Source organism: Cryptosporidium sp. chipmunk genotype I, assembly GCF_004936735.1.
Source record: "Cryptosporidium sp. chipmunk genotype I strain 37763 chromosome Unknown contig_17, whole genome shotgun sequence".
Lineage (NCBI taxonomy): Eukaryota > Apicomplexa > Conoidasida > Eucoccidiorida > Cryptosporidiidae > Cryptosporidium > Cryptosporidium sp. chipmunk genotype I.
The window spans coordinates 25246-41580 of record NW_027125614.1 but is presented as its reverse complement, the minus strand read 5'-3'; the positions used below and the strand labels follow the sequence as shown (position 1 = coordinate 41580).

The 16335-nt window shown below is 34.4% G+C and overlaps 7 protein-coding genes across 7 annotated transcripts; 3 read left to right on the top strand and 4 right to left on the bottom strand.

Moving 5' to 3' along the window:
* Positions 1-485: 485 nt before the first annotated feature.
* ELE39_001128 (queunine tRNA-ribosyltransferase) lies at positions 486-1781 on the bottom strand (the record flags this gene model as incomplete). The annotated part of the gene is made up of 1 exon (XM_067344167.1): positions 486-1781. The coding sequence occupies one exon, from the start codon at positions 1779-1781 to the stop codon at positions 486-488; it is 1296 nt and encodes a 431-aa protein (XP_067200205.1).
* A 191-nt stretch (positions 1782-1972) lies between these two features.
* ELE39_001117 (RAD3 DEXDc+HELICc) lies at positions 1973-4498 on the top strand (the record flags this gene model as incomplete). The annotated part of the gene is made up of 1 exon (XM_067344156.1): positions 1973-4498. The coding sequence occupies one exon, from the start codon at positions 1973-1975 to the stop codon at positions 4496-4498; it is 2526 nt and encodes an 841-aa protein (XP_067200194.1).
* Positions 4499-4987: 489 nt separating this feature from the next.
* ELE39_001106 (phosphatase PP2A) lies at positions 4988-5935 on the bottom strand (the record flags this gene model as incomplete). The annotated part of the gene is made up of 1 exon (XM_067344145.1): positions 4988-5935. One exon carries the CDS (start codon positions 5933-5935, stop codon positions 4988-4990), a length of 948 nt encoding a protein of 315 aa, XP_067200183.1.
* A 738-nt stretch (positions 5936-6673) lies between these two features.
* On the bottom strand, positions 6674-7504 carry ELE39_001095 (uncharacterized protein; the record flags this gene model as incomplete). Its single annotated transcript, XM_067344134.1, has 1 exon — positions 6674-7504. One exon carries the CDS (start codon positions 7502-7504, stop codon positions 6674-6676), a length of 831 nt encoding a protein of 276 aa, XP_067200172.1.
* A 767-nt stretch (positions 7505-8271) lies between these two features.
* ELE39_001084 (uncharacterized protein) lies at positions 8272-8592 on the bottom strand (the record flags this gene model as incomplete). Its single annotated transcript, XM_067344123.1, has 1 exon — positions 8272-8592. One exon carries the CDS (start codon positions 8590-8592, stop codon positions 8272-8274), a length of 321 nt encoding a protein of 106 aa, XP_067200161.1.
* Positions 8593-9817: 1225 nt separating this feature from the next.
* ELE39_001073 (uncharacterized protein) lies at positions 9818-11287 on the top strand (the record flags this gene model as incomplete). Its single annotated transcript, XM_067344112.1, has 1 exon — positions 9818-11287. One exon carries the CDS (start codon positions 9818-9820, stop codon positions 11285-11287), a length of 1470 nt encoding a protein of 489 aa, XP_067200150.1.
* A 418-nt stretch (positions 11288-11705) lies between these two features.
* On the top strand, positions 11706-16046 carry ELE39_001062 (uncharacterized protein; the record flags this gene model as incomplete). The annotated part of the gene is made up of 1 exon (XM_067344101.1): positions 11706-16046. The coding sequence occupies one exon, from the start codon at positions 11706-11708 to the stop codon at positions 16044-16046; it is 4341 nt and encodes a 1446-aa protein (XP_067200139.1).
* Between the last annotated feature and the right edge of the window lie 289 nt (positions 16047-16335).

Sequence of the window (16335 nt, the reverse complement as noted above, 5' to 3'; positions counted from 1 at the left end):
ATTAATGATTTTTAAAAATTTTTGTTAAATAGCCCGATTATTTAATTTCTCCTATCCATAAATAATCCAAGTCAATAATGAATCTATTCTTTAATATTTTATAGCTTAATAACTATTTTTTTTAAATCTTTCATAACAGAAAAAATTGATTACTTTTATTTCAAATACTTTCTGTCAAATTTGACTACATGCAACTTTTTCTTAAATTATTAATTTTGTCCACATGCAACTGCTTTGTTAATCAATTGCATGCGCATTTATTGCATGCAGTTATTTTTTTCAATAATTACAAATAAACACCGGTACTAGAAAAATAATATTTAATATTTCATGTGGGCAGAAATAATTTAGTTAAAAAAACAAGACGAAAATTTATGTTAATGAGTGACCTCAAAGAAACCTTAATATTATATATTAAATATTAATTAGATAATAAATACCTTTAAAGATAGCGCAATACTGATGCTTATTTTTCTTTTCGGAGCTTATATATGAATATTAATGTATTTGAAGGCATCAATAACCCATTTTGGGGCACCTTCTTTTTTTTCTGAATCGCTCAAGTGGTCCAATTCAGTAGATGAATAGTAATTTCTCACAAATGATTTGCAGTATTCTTCAAATGTTTTGTTTCTAATTGCATTTCTCATATCACTGCAAAACTCCATCATGAAAAATAAATTGTGAATTGTCATGAGTTGACATGCAAGCGAGTCCTTGAGGACAATTCTGTACAGTGTGGCTCTGGAGTAATGCTTACAACAGTAACATTTGCATCTGGAATCAATTGGTCTGGTGTCATCCTTGTATTTACTTAATTTTAGTTTGAGCAATCCATTATGTACCATTGCTGTTCCAAACCTTGCAGTTCTACAAGGATAAACACAATCAAACATATCAGCTCCTAGAGCTACACAAACCAAAATATCAATAGGATATCCAACTCCCATAACGTATCTCGGCTTGTTTTCAGGAAGGCCAACTCCAGATCTCGTGCATAGTTCAATTATTGGCCAGAAGCTGTCTTTGCTTTCACCTCCTGAAAGGCCTCCAATTGCGTACCCTGGAGTATTTCTCTCCTTAAGACTTTTTAAAGACCTCTCCCTAAGATCCTTAAAAATTCCCCCCTGTACAATTGCAAACAAGTTTTGTTTATCCGGTTTTTTATGAGCCTTGATACAACGATCCAACCATCGTGTTGTTCTATCTACTGCTTCATCAAATCTTTGATAATCCGTAGATTTAGCAGTAATTACATCATCAAGCTGCATAATTATGTCAGCTCCTATAGCATTCTGGACTTGAATTGATTTTTCTGGTGTAAATAGTAAATTGGCATTCGTGTATGGGTGCCTAAATTCAACTCCTTCTTCTGTAATATCAGCAAATTTTAAAAGAGAAACCATCTGAAACCCTCCACTGTCTGTCAAAATATTCCTATTCCACCTCATGAAGTTATGTAAACCTCCAAACTTGTCAATAATCTCATCTCCTGGCCTGCTTCCCAAATGATAAGCGTTACCCAATAAAATAGGTACATTCAGCTCTTCAACTTGAGAGGAAGAAAGCCCCTTTATAGATCCATGAGTAGCAACAGGCATAAATATTGGAGTATCCACTCTTCCATGTGGAAGGTTTAATACTCCATATCTAGCTCTTCCACAGTTATAGGCTACATAAAAAGATAAAGCTTCTCCCTTTTTAATTGGGAGTATAGGAGGAAGGCTCGTTGGATCCTCATGGTGAGGTTCACTATTCTCTTTGCTCGTCTCGTTCCTCATAAACTATTCCTAATGAAATTCAAATTGCTTTATCCTATTATTCGCAATTACTTCTATAATGAATTTTTAGTTTTCAACAATAAAGTTTTGGCGCTAAGCCATTTTCTGATTGTAGGTACGACTAAAGAAATAATTATAAGAAAGTGGGACTATTCACATTCAAAATAAGGAGAACACTCATTGAATGAAAGATGGTTCGGTTTTTTATTGAGGAGTTGGAAGTATTCTTTCCATATGAGAATGTTTACCCTGAGCAACTTGAATATATGAAATACTTGAAGCAGATTCTTGATGCTCACAGCCATGGAGTTCTTGAAATGCCTACAGGTACCGGTAAAACGGTTACCTTATTATCTTTTATTACATCTTATCAACTGGTTCATCCCAATATGGGTAAGTTGATTTATTGCACTCGTACTGTAGCTGAAATGGAAAAGGCTTTACAGGAGCTTAAGACAGTCATTGAATATTGTAAGAAGGAGATAGAGAATGATAAGATTAAGTCTGAGCTAGAAATAAAGGGAGAAAGCAATTCCTTTTCTGCGCCAAGCTCTGACTCTCGTTTGGGTGCTGCTTCCATATTAGGGATTGGAATGACTGCCAGAAGAAATATGTGCATTAATCCTAGAGTATCAGTGCATACTGACAGAGACAAAATCGATTCTATGTGTAGATCAATGACTGCTCCTTGGGTAAGAGCAAAGCATCAGATGGAAGCAAGAGAAAGAAATGCTTTGGGTGAGGGGGACGCAAATTCTTCAGAAATGACAGAAATTGCCGATATTGAGGAAATGTTGGAGTCTGGGTGCACAACTTTATGTCCATACTACGAGGCTTATGAGAGAGTATGGAGTAGTGATCTTGTTCCTACAGGGGTTTATACTATTGATGAGTTTAAAGATTTTAGCAAGAGCTGGGAGCATCCAATTTTGGGGAAAAAAATTCAATTCTGTCCATATTATGCTTCTAAAAGGCTCATTCAAACTGCCAAAGTTGTAGTACTTAATTATCAGTATATTCTGGACCCAAAGGTTGCACAGGCCTCACTTTTAGGGGGCGGTACAGTATCTCAAGGATTTAGCCATGGAGCAAATCCAAATGGACTTTGTCTTGGGTCCAAGTTCGCGGCTTCTCTTTTTCCAGATCAAGAGGGAGCTAAAGAACCTAGTGTTGTTGTTTTTGATGAAGCACACAATATAGATAACGTTTGTATTGAAGCTTTATCTGTAAATATGAATAGACAAATCTTAAGCGGCGCAGCACGTAACCTAAGAACTTTGAAGTCAGAGATCGAAAGTCTATCTTCTCTAGATGAACAGAGGCTACAAGATGAATATACAAGATTAATCAAGGGTCTTAGAAACTCTGGACAAGTTCAGGATGAGGCAGTTTTGGAGGATCTTGAGAGGTTTCCAGTACTTCCTGAGGAAATGGAAAAGATTAAGAAGGGACTGATTCCTGGATCAATTAGAAGAGCTGAGCACTTTATTACAATTATGAAGAAACTTATTCTATATTTGCAGGAGTATATTCGAGTATACTCAACTAGAATTGAAGGACCTCTTACTTTCGTCAAACATATTGAGGCTTCCTGCTATATTCAGTCTGGACTACTCAAGTTCTGTGATGAAAGACTTAGATCTCTATTAAATACTTTAAGAATTGTAGACAGTGACCAGTACTCTTCCCTTGAATTAGTCTGTACATTCTTTACCATTTTGGGTAGTTATTCAAAAGGATTTATTGTGATTGTGGATCCTTATCCCGAGGTGTCTGGACTTTATGACCCCGTAATACAATTAAGCTGTTTAGATTCATCTATCGCTATGAGACCAATTCTGAAACGTTATCAGAGTATTGTGTTAACATCAGGAACTCTTTCTCCTTTAGACCTTTATCCAAAGCTACTGGGGTTTATTCCTGTTGTTAGCCAAAGTCTGACAATGACTTTAGATAGAACCTGTATTTGTCCTTTGATTGTTACTAGAGGATCAGATCAGACGCCTCTTTCTTCTAAGTTTGAGTCTAGAGCTGATGTCTCAATTCAACAGAATTATGGTAAACTTATCTTGGAAATTACAAAAAAAGTTCCGGATGGAGTAGTTTGTTTCTTTTCTTCCTACTTGTATATGGAGCAGATGCTTTCTCAATGGTATGAATCTGGAATATTGGCACAAATTATGGAGCATAAGCTAGTATTTGTAGAAACTAAAGATATTGTATCCACTACTTTAGCATTACATCACTATAGAAAGGCATGCGATATTGGAAGAGGAGCCATATTCTTTTCTATTGCTCGAGGAAAGGTTGCTGAGGGAATTGATTTTGATAGACATTATGGGAGGTGTGTCGTAATGGTTGGGATTCCCTACCAGTATACACTTTCAAAGATTCTCCAGTCGAGACTTAGCTTTCTTAAAGAGAATTACGGGATTCAAGAAAATGAATTCCTTACTTTTGATGCAATGAGGCAAGCATCTCAGTGCGTTGGGCGTGTTATTAGATCAAAAGCAGACTATGGCCTTATGATTTTTGCCGATTTAAGGTATAATAAGAAAGACAAGAGAGAGAAGATTCCTCCATGGATTTTGAAACACCTAAAGCCTGAATATTCAACTTTATCTACGGATATGGCTGTTTCAATTTCTTCAAATTTCTTAAAACAAATGTCGCAACCTTATGCTGTTAATAACTCCATTATTAAGCTGAATTCTTAGTGATTTTTTATAATATTACAAATTCGAATGTAATTAAGCACATATATAAACTTAATTCTAGCTCGTAAATTATTCTTTCATACGTTCCATTTTCTACAATAATTATCAAATTATTATTTTTAATATATGAATTGCATACATAATAGTTTTTCACTAAGTAATTATTTACAAAAATATTGACACGTAATCGTCCACATTAAATATGCATGCAGTTGGGGAAAAATAATTTTGCATACCGACGTGCATGTATTTTGAGGAATAATAAGTTGAGAGAAAAAATGTTAATGTATTTGAGATAAATTAAAAAACTAAAGATATAATTACAAGTTAATATAAACAAGTTATCTGGTACTGATTTATTTACTGGCGATGGGTAATAAGAAATCATTAGGATTGTTTTGAAATCAACCCATATATAATACTTATGGGAAGTAGAAGCGAATTATCCAAGAAAGAATGTCATTGGAACAAAAAAAAAGGTAAATTTGATTACACAAAATAGTCCGGAACTGGAAGCTGATTTTCCTGTCTCGGAAGTACTTTCTCAGGTGCATGATCAAATTGGAGAAATGTAAAGTTCCCCAAATCATCAATTCTTAAAATAGCAGCCTGGTTCTCGCACCTATAGCAGTAATTAGGAGCTGAGAAGACGGTCACAACATTCTTATTATGCGACCATTGATATCCATCTAGAATTAGCTGGTGCGCTCTACAGATCAATTGCAAATTATTTGTATGGTTAAACAACTCACTCACATCTTCCCCAAAAGTATATCCTGCTCCTCTGTGAGAAACCCCCCAACCATAGCGTTCATCAGGGTCTGACCATAAAAGGTCACACATTGGTCCCTCATGAGGAACTTCCTGAATCCTATCCAAGCTCTTAATAGAGTCCAAACTCGGAAGACTTGGGGACAAACCTGCATGTGGGCAAAAAATCTTATTGTCAATCAATGCTGAAAGTGGAAGATAGTCAAAAAGATCAGTAAAATATCTCCATACATTTGGAGTTCCATATTTTCGAAGACATTCGTCATAAAATCCGTAAACCTGTGTAATTTGACGGCTTTCGTGATTACCTCTGATTAAGAAGACTCTATTTCTATATCTAACCTTTAAAGCTACAATAAGAGTCACAGATTCGACTGAATAGTATCCTCTGTCAACATAATCCCCAAGAAACAAAAAATTGGTTTCCGGAGGAACCCCACCAATTCTGAATATTTCCTTAAGATCAAAGAATTGCCCATGTATATCACCCACAACAGTTAGAGGAAGCCCAATTTGCTGTACGTTTTGTTCTTCCTCCAAAATTTCTTTTGCTAATTCACATAACTGTTTTACTTCATTTTCAGAAAGAGTCTTGCATTCTAACAAGGTAGATATCTCTCTGTCCAATTTCAAAGAGTCCAGATATGTATCCAAGCCCTTTGGCATCCTTGAAAAAGGTTGCCTTTCTCAAATTTAGGTTTCTCTCACTTTATACCCTACCTAGCCCTATATCCTTATAATTACTCTGCGAGAGATGATTTTTGCTCACTGCTTCTTCTGCATCCAACCTTCCCTGCCTTTCTTTAATCAGAGTTTCTCTTCAATAATGACCCTTTATTCCATTTCATGGAATGAATGCCTTCATCAAACTTTGCACCTTCTGCTTCCCGTCCTTGTTCCCGGATCCCACATATTCCTGCATTTTTTGGCGCCACTTATATACATAAATATATATTTAATATTAATAATATATATTTATTTAAATATACATATATTATTAATATTAACATTATTAAATATATATGAACTAGTAATATATATATATATATATATATATATGTATATATTACTAGTCCATATATATACTTTAAATTGTTTATCAATTATTAGAGTTAATTTTTAAGTAACTAAAAAAAGTTTGAAATTAAATAAAAGTTATTATAATTGAGTTGGGGGTAAACATAAAAAAAAATCTTGCTCACCTATTGACTTTTTATATTCTGATATGTGGACAGTAGTATTAATCTTTGAGGATGTAGGCTTGACTCAATTAGAATAACCTACACGTACAGCTTGATGTGAACTAAGATATATCTATTTTGTGTATTTATGCATGTATGTACATAAGTATATAAGTAACGTTGCGTTTTGATATTTGACATATTATTTATTAGAAAGGCTTGTCTATACCTGATTTATGTTGTTGGTGTCTTGTAACCTATTTAGTTCTCTGGCCATAGCATGTAGTGAGGATGATGCTGGAACAGCACATGGACTCCATAAACTACTGTGATATAAGTTGCTGTCAGAAATATACAGAATATTGTTCTTGAAAGGTCTAGATTCTCCTCTAGAAACACTCTTGGATTTTGGCTCCAAATATAGTGAGGAGCTGCTAGTACATGGAATAAACTTTCCAATCGGATCACTATTTGTGACAGTTCCGAAATAGTTGGTAAGTGAGAGATTCGTTTCTTTTATGTGAGCAAAGTGTACAGCAGAGCAATTTGACAAAGACTTATGCTCTTTTTTATAGATGTCTTCCACATTATCGAACAATGGTGAGACGAAGCTGATAAATTCACTGATAGTGATTGTAATATCTTTACTATCAACTTCCAACTCTTCAACTCCTTTTTTAAGCTTTAAATAGTAAATGTAATTGTTTTTGTAGGTTTCTATTGAGTTGCAAATTCTCTGGGTTTTCCCTTTATATTTATCAAAAGTCTTTGCATCTATACTCGAATTATTATCTTGGCAAAATGAATTATATTGCATCTTTGCCCATTCTTCGACGGATTTCAGACTGATGTACCCCTTATTTTCAGGATCAAATAGTGAATAGAGTTTGTAACACATGAAGAGAGTGTAGGACCCTGCTTTATCCGGTAAATCAAAGAATGTTTCCAAGTCATTCTGATCGTCCGAATATATGTTTGCCAAATTGTTGATTTTTGTATTTCTTTTTGCCATAAAATCCTTCACTTTGCAAACAAACCATCTTTCCTGACTCATTGCTTTGACTTTCTCAGAAATTTCTTCCTAGATCTTATTAATTTAACCAAATAGTACTAAGGCTGGTTCCAATCTTAATTGAAGATTTTTTTTTTCTCCACACAAAAGTTTTTACTTTTACATGTATATCCAGATTCGGTACTTTGGCGCCACAGTTAATTGCAATAATATTTATTTCACGTATCATAAAAGTGACACTAACAATATTTCCATGGTAGAAAAGGTCTAATTAAATTAAGTCAAGTTACAGCAAATTAGTGACATAAAATGTGAGCTTTTTTAAATCATTATAGGGCAGACAGTAGCAACCATGAATTGATCGTCTATTTCATACGAAGTTATTTAAATAATAGCCAGTATTAGAAATTCGACTAAATTTATATTATTCATATCAAGGATAATTAGTTAGGGAGACAGGCAATTACCAAATGCACTATCTTTTAAGACTTAATACAAATGATTCAAACCTCTCCACATATACGAATTCATAAATCTTGTGTAATTATCAGGATCAGAGTGAATGAAACAGGGAAGAAGGATCTTAAATTAAATCTCGCTCTGTTAGTAAATTTAGAACTTAGACGAATAATGACTAGTATAAAGAGATATGTACCGAAACAATATATTTCCCCCATTATTTCTCAAACAAGGAAGTTTCTCCAGACAAGGGATCTTGCTTATTACCTCTTTATTTATCAAGCAGAAAATGTTAAAAATTTTATAGAAAAAGAATAAAACAACAAAATAAATAAATGCTTTTAAAAAGCTTATTCTTCATCATCATCATCCTCTTCTTCTTCCTCTTCATCTTCCTCCTCTTCATCATCATCCTCTGCATCCTCATCTCCACCTTGAGTTGGTTCCTGTTCGTCCTCTTCCTCATCGTCATCGTCGTCATCATCCTCCTCTTCATCGTCATCCTCATCGTCATCAATGTCATCTAATTCTTCTTCTTCCGACGGTAATCCATCAAAGTCGTCTTCTTCTACGTCAACCTCAACAGAGTTCTTCTTTAAGCTAGTTTCCTCCTCATTTCCCTCAGAGTCTACCTCAGTCTCTTGTACACGCTTTCTCTTATCTCCTGCCATCTGAACTTTTAGAAAAAAAAATTACTTAAAAAAAGAGCTTCTTAGTTGAATTAATTTAAGTATATTATTTTAACGATTATACGAAAATTCACTTTGTATTATACATATAGACTATACATTTTTATATTACTATTAGTCAGTAGTCCGCCATCACCAATAGTACAAATACTTTATTTTTTTTTTAAATTAACATAATTGACATTTACCTTGAAATGCAATTATTCAATGCACAATTTATTATTTAATTCACTTTTACTCCAGGTGCCCTTATTGGAGAGAATATATGTCCCCATATTCCCGCCTTTTGGCGGGAAATTTCCATTTAGTACATTTTAATTAAAACAAAACTCAAGGAAAATATGAAAGTTGAGGAAAGTAAATTCAAAGAGAAAAAAATTCTCCATATAACTTGAGGAGATATTGACTAATGTTTGGAAATACTTAGAATACACACGACAAGCTCTGTATTTAGGGATACTTTAACTTGTTAGTTTATGCTAGTTAGGGCGCGGTAATACAAGTACTTAATAATAGATCCTTTACTTGGTGCACTTTAAGAAAACAAAATAAAGCTTGAAATCATGGAACTGTACAATTATTCCTAATATCTTGGAATGCAGATACTCAGGCATACTATTCTAGCGCTATGGTCTATTATTTAATTTGTGTATTTAACGTATCGTCAATTACTGTAGATCCTTTTTGTAACTCAAGCATCTTTCCCACTCTAAGCTTCAGTCCCGATCTTAACTCCTAGTTTTACTTCCAGTTTTGTTCCAGGCTCTACTCTTGTACTTAGGCACAATTAGTAAATGTGTCGAACTAGGTGTTCTAATTTTGATTTTTAGCTCCAAAAGTTATTACCAAAAAGCGTATTTTTTGGATTTCCAATTTTAACTATAAATTATTAATACGCTTCAAGTATGAGTGGGTTTTAGCGCCAACGTTGTGAGTGATTATTGCTCACAAAATAATTATTAGGTTTAGCATGAAAAGCAGCGGAAAATAGGTATAGAAGTTTTAATTGTGATTTAGGATTTAAGTTTTGTTTGATTGATGAGTTCTTTAATCAATGTAAGTTTTGGTAGACAAAGAGGGGTCAAGCAATGATTCTAATTTGTCTTGAGTTCAACCACAATGAAAATATTAATTCAAAATTCTAATACTTAAAATTAAATTGTAGGGTTTATCTTCTGATATCACTCTGAGTGGCGGAGGTAGTGCGATGAAACAAGAGTTAAACTTCGTGAATGACCGAATTACTCATGGGGCTCAAAGCGAAAATACATACAGAACTGTAAAGACGGCAGAAATAAGTCCATTGAGATCTGGTCTTATGATTAATGAGCATTCTGAAGGAGAATTGGGTGTTGGAGCCATTAATAATCGTGGGAACCCATTACTCGGTCTAAATAATGGGTTTTCTGAAAATTATTACTCAGGATTTCCTTTACAACAGCAACCTCAAGTTTATTATCAAACCAAGAACATTCCCATATTCAGTGAGGCAATGAATGCTGGCCAGCACGCTTCTATTGGAGGCTATAATATACCGTCATCTCAATCTGCTGGAGTAGTTTTTCAACAAAGTGAAAACACCAACTATTTGACTAATGCGGGTTCAGGAATACAAATGAACAGACTCAATATTCCCTCCAACAGTACTAAGTCAGTTTCTACAATTCCATCTAACGGAGTGAGTGAACTACCTAATATTGTAGGAGGCTCAGGATATCATAAGGAGGGAGGGATGCTAAATGGGGCTTATCAGCAACCTTTTCAAACACAAAACTTGGTTAGGAATGCCACAGGAAATTCCTCAAATCAACAAAATTCAAGGGTAAAAATCAATAACTTTCAGGAGAATCTCAATACAAACACAAATTCTTCCATCCTTGCCAGCAACCCTAGCAATACTAATAGTCATACTTATCTCTCTGAAAAACCTCTCCCAAGCGCAAGAACAAAAGGGGAGTATTTGCAGTATGAGCAATACTCTACTGTGAATGCAAAGAGCTTCATTTCCCAGCAGAATTCGGCCTTCCAGACTAATTTTCAATCCAATAATCCATCCAACATACCATTCTTCACAACCAATAGTTCAAATTCAAACCAAATGAACTCTTTTATGAATCCTCAGTACCTAAATTCAGTCCCCCTATTGGCTCAAATTAGAATTGAAAGCATTCAGGATTTGCCAAATAATTCCCACCATCATTCCATGGGTATCTATAACTCTATCACAAACATGGATTACTCCATTGTTGCTAGCTTTAACAATGTTGATGATAAGAATGAGACTTACAGAATTGGCCCTTTCCCAAGTACTAGTATGACCAATTCAAAGCTTACCTGTATTGTTCAGGACGAAATTTCGATTCCTTTTTCCTGGTCTCAACCAATTTTAAAGCTCAAAATTCTTGAGGAAAACGATTTCAAAGCTGATATTATAGGCGTATGTTCCATTTCTATTGATATGAATTCTATAGGAATTCCTTCTCAGGCTTGCCTTATTGATCCCCAAACTAATCAAGTAAGAGGGACTTTAAGGTTTATCGTAAAGCTTGTCCCAAACCAACAAAATCCAAACTATAGATTTGATCAGATTCAAGGCCCAAATTCAATACTAAACAGAAGATATAGTCATGATCATTCAATCTTCAATATATTTAAGGGTTTCTGCTGTGCAGATTAACGTCTTAGTTTAAAAATAAATACGGCCTAATTCTAATTTTAATTTAGTCTAAAATTTTACACGTAATTTAATTATTATATTGATTTATTATTACTATTTTTTCTTTCAAATCACAAAAAAAAGTTTTTTGCATGTATGCCGGTATATACGCAGTTACCGTTGTCAAAATGGAAAAGTTGTCAATGTGGGGTTTAAAAAAAAATATTGCACACGTAATTTCGAAAATATTTAAAAAATAATAAAATTTTAATTAATTAACTTCTAATGAAAATTTAAAGTTTCATATAATTAAGGAATAAAATTTCCAAATAATCTATACTTTTTCTTAAGGAAGCTGCTGGTCAAAACCTAATAAAACCTTTATTTTTTTTCTTTAATAAGCTAAGTTATCAAAGAGTACATGCCAAAGAGATAAAGAATGAATAAAAATGGTTTAAGTGGATGGAAGAGATTGTTTAACAGTCTTTCAGTTTGTCTTGGACTGTCTTTGATTGGAGTATGTCTATCAAGAAATTATGAACTTTCTAATAGAAAGATTTTGTACTATTCTCCTGTGGAAGGATTTATTAACAAGAAATTTGATAATGAAACTCAGGAATTGGAGAACTTGAAGTTTATTATCGGAGAGCCCTGGGAAGGGTTTGAAATAGTAAAAGTTCAATTGAACTCTTCTTCAATTATTAGTGATTCCAAGACTCTGGAGTCACTTGATGAAAAGTATAAAGTCGTTTTCGGCAAGTATAAGAGACTGGAGACAAAGTATCCTTTAGGATCAAAGAAGAAACTGATTGCATTACAAAATTGTAAAACTGGGACCACTGCGTTAATTAACTATTCTCCAATGAGGATTAAGACGGAATTTTCAATATACTTACCTTTTGGATCAAATATTGACCCAATCAACAACCAAGGTTTGACTTATTTAATGGGTTTTATATTCCTAAATATGGGTTCTAATCTGGATGATTATTTACTGAACTTTGGGGAATACATTGAAAAACAAAAGGACAATAGCTTAACAAGTGTAACAGTTTCAAGCTTGTATACAAAGTTAACTGCAACAGTTTCAGATGCAAAGGCTGTTGAAGCGTTAAAGAGGTTCACAGACTCTGTTGGGTATTCCTCTGGAAGTGCTGATACTGTGATTTCTACTGGAAACACTGACGAAGAGCTTTATGTCAAGAACAGGCCACTTACAACAAAGAACTTACTCAACTCTTTATGTAGACTCTACTACATTTACAAGTCGTGTTTAAGAGATGAGGAGTATAGGATCAGCTTTATAAAGACTAGCATGAGACCTATCGATCCAACCAAGAGCAAAGAGAAGGGGAGCGATAATTTAGAATCTTTAGATAGTATTGGAGAGGACCCAATTTCAGAATACTTTTCCAACTGTGAGATCTTCTCGACATACTGGCAAGAACATCTAGCCTTCTTATCATCAAGTTCCTGTTCGTTTCAAAACAGTATAGTGGAGGAAACCCTTCCCAGCAGCTTAAAAGATTGGCTACATAAACTGAAGCTGCTAATTAAGGAGCACTATGAAAAGTATTGGCTACCTGAAAATATGAACTTATACATTGACTCGGCGGTAGATTACAGATTGTTTGAGAAGTCATTAGCAAGTGAGATGGTTGTTTTTGGCTCTGAATGTGATAACACGGGAAAGCTTTTCATTGAGAAAGGTTTGTCTATACAGGAGATTGAGAGAAAGAAAAAACGGGGGGAAATGTTAGGAGAAAGTGACAATTCAGATTTTGATGAAATCGTAGATTTCAACTCTGAACAGTTAGAAGAGGCAATCAAAGTCTTCAATGTGGTTCCTCTTTCATACAAGAAGAGTGTGCTTGATATCGATTATAAGATACAGTTGAAGAACATTGCTCATTTGGTTTCAGTTTCATTAACTAGAGTTATGGACGTGATAACGACTTTGTATTTGGATTCTAAAATGGTCAGAAGATTAAGAGATGAGCTTGGAATCATACGGGATTTAAAGTTGACATGGAGACTACACTACTCGTCTCTAAAGCTGAGACTAATTTTTAGGTTTGTTTTAAAAGGTATGGAGGTTTTTAATGCAAGGAAGGTAGTGGAAGATTTTTATTCTTACAGTATTTTCCTTCTTAGGCAATTTGAGAGGACCAGTGGAGGAAAGAAGTCCAAGCCAGAGCTTACAGTTAGCGATGGAATGTTTGATATTGTGGACGAGGTACAGAGACTTAATGAGATTAATTGGCATCTTCAGTATCTCTATGAGGATCTTCCAACTCAGCTAACTACTCCAATAAATAATTGTGGAACTCCTATACAGGTTTCCCAGTTTAATAGCTCCGACTCTAACTGGATCAAGAATGAAATTAGAATTTACAATCCTATGCTATTTAAGAACTACCCTCAGTTAATTTTGAGCTCGATTCACAGATCTCACACGAGACTACCGAAAGAGTGCGATCTAATGAAACGATATAAGTGTAACACTTTCAGAACAGACTCTGTAGGAAAGATCAGCAAAGCAAACTCCACATTTGATACCGGAAGTTTAGTTTTTGTTCTAATGGAGTTCATTATAAGGAAAATCGTGGAGTTTAAGGCAAGTGTGATTTTTACTGATCCTTATTTCAGATATAGAACGGACTTTGTTCTCAAAGTTAAAGCTTATAACTATCACGAATATGTAAATTTGCAGTTTAGTTCCTACTACAAGAATAACAATCTATTCAGAGAGAAGGATATTGTTGATTTTACTAATTCAGAAAGTTGGACTTTGCCTGAGAGAGTAGTTAACTTTGAGACTTCCATGATGATTCCAGACTACAAAAGCTATAAGAATTCTACAAACATAAACAATAATTTACTTTATCCAAGATTCTCCTATAGGAGTGACTTAGGCATTACCACCAGGCTTGAAAACTTTAAGTTCTATTCTCCGATAGTTTTTGCGAGATCTATCATCAGAACAGAGATAAGCGCATGTAAGATATTAAAAGACAACTTTTGTGAAATGGATGACATTTCTAAAAGACAGAAAGGGCTGGTAATGCTCAAAATATTATCAGATATTTTCAATCTTTCAATTGAAAGGTTTTGGGAAAGTGAGCCTATTCCAGGTTACAAGAATATACTTGCAAGGCTTTCCCAGAGCGGCAATACAAAGTATAGCAATTGGAGAGTTCAAGGATCACTAACAAAGCCATTTCATTTTGGATCTCTAATGATTGGAAACAACGAGGTGGAGTTTAACTTTGTTGGGCCTTGTTGTTCTTTGATTGAATATATAAGAAATATATTTAAGGAGATGAATTCGCGGTTCAAGCCTTTAAAGATTGTAAAGTTTTATCAGATATTGCGTAATTTGATGAAAAATGAGATTAAAAAGAGAAAGAATAGAACTCCAATGGACTTTATTCGGTACTACCAGGGCATATTACAATACGAAGACTACTTTGAAGACGAAACCTTTATAATTACGGGCATTTCAATTACTTATGATAGCTACTTAACATTTCACAACTACATTATGGATACCTTATTCAATAAAAATTCTGATAAGCCTCGCCAACAAGGGTTTATGGAGACAGTAATTCTGGGGATTACGAGCGATGAATTTAACAAGAAATATACCGAGACGATTTTGGATTGGGTATATTTCGAAAAGCCGGATTCTTATAAGCAGATTTGCATGCTTCAAGAGCCTTATTTTGCATTTTCAGTCGGCGATGAGCCAATTATAATTAGACAGACATTTACTGATGGGATTTTAACAACCAGCAGTGCCTCAGTCAGGTTCCAGTTACCATGCAATAAGAACAGTTCTACAGGGTTTAATTCACATCTTTCAGATAATGATATTTTTTTCGAAGATGAAGGGGAATACAAGTGGGAAACAAATGACAATTTACAGCCAAGGTGCATCTTTAATACTGTAGCTTCTAGGGTTTTGGAGAGAATACTCAGAAAGTACTTTTCTTCATTAGTAAGAAAGCTGGTAGTGGAGATGTCCCAAAACTACTCTAGGAGTACGAATTTACCTCCAAATTTGAACTCAAATTTTGCTGTAAGAGGAGAAGTAGAGGCTTCATTCTACAGGTTGAATAGCATTCCTCAATTTACTCTCTACATACTGTCGTCTCATTTTGATAGCTTTACACTTTTGTCAATACTCAAGTCATCCATTAAGAGGTTCAAGACTGATATAATTGACAACGAGGAAGTTCTCTCTGAAGACGTGTTTAGCTCAGTTAAGAGTCATTTTATCAGGTATTACTGCTCAAAAGAGAAGATTCAAATTAGAAATCTTAGGTCTTCTTTGTTAGAGATGTCAAAGTGGAGATACAACTATAATTGGAAGCATGAATCATGCAATTTGGTCAGAACTCTAAAGAAGAGTCAAATTGTTCAGTTTTATTACGACTATTTTTTACTCGATTCCCCATACAGAAGGTCATACATCCTATTACTCCAGGCACCTCCTTTCAACAAATTAATATCTTATTCTAAGCAAAAAGGTACCTCAGTTGACCCTGTATCTAAAGTTTTCCAAAATTACATTGTTTCCTTACTTGGAGGGCGTGGCAGAGTTGACTACTATAGCCAGACCAATGCTACAAAGGATGCAGACTGGAACATAAGCATGCTTTCCTACCCTCGTATACTGCAAAGTGACATTGGGATATTGAATTATAAATATAAGAATGTAAAAAGGTATCAGCCGAGATGCTCTAAGCTTGTATTTGAAGTAATCAACACTGAATAGCAAAACTAGTAGCTCCTAAATCAACAAGTCAGTTCCACGCGTTACAAGCCGGTAATGATATTTTCCACAAACGCATATGCACCAATACAACAGTTTGTGGTAAACATCATTACCGGCTTGCAATGCGTGGAGACTGACTTGGGGGCGAGAGCTAGAATTCAAATTTTATATTCACATCAACAATAGCTGAATTTCATTACATTTAGTAACATAGCAATCTCCTAGATATATTTTAATTTATTACTCTGCATGCTTATCATACTACTCCGTTCATCTCCAATTATTACAC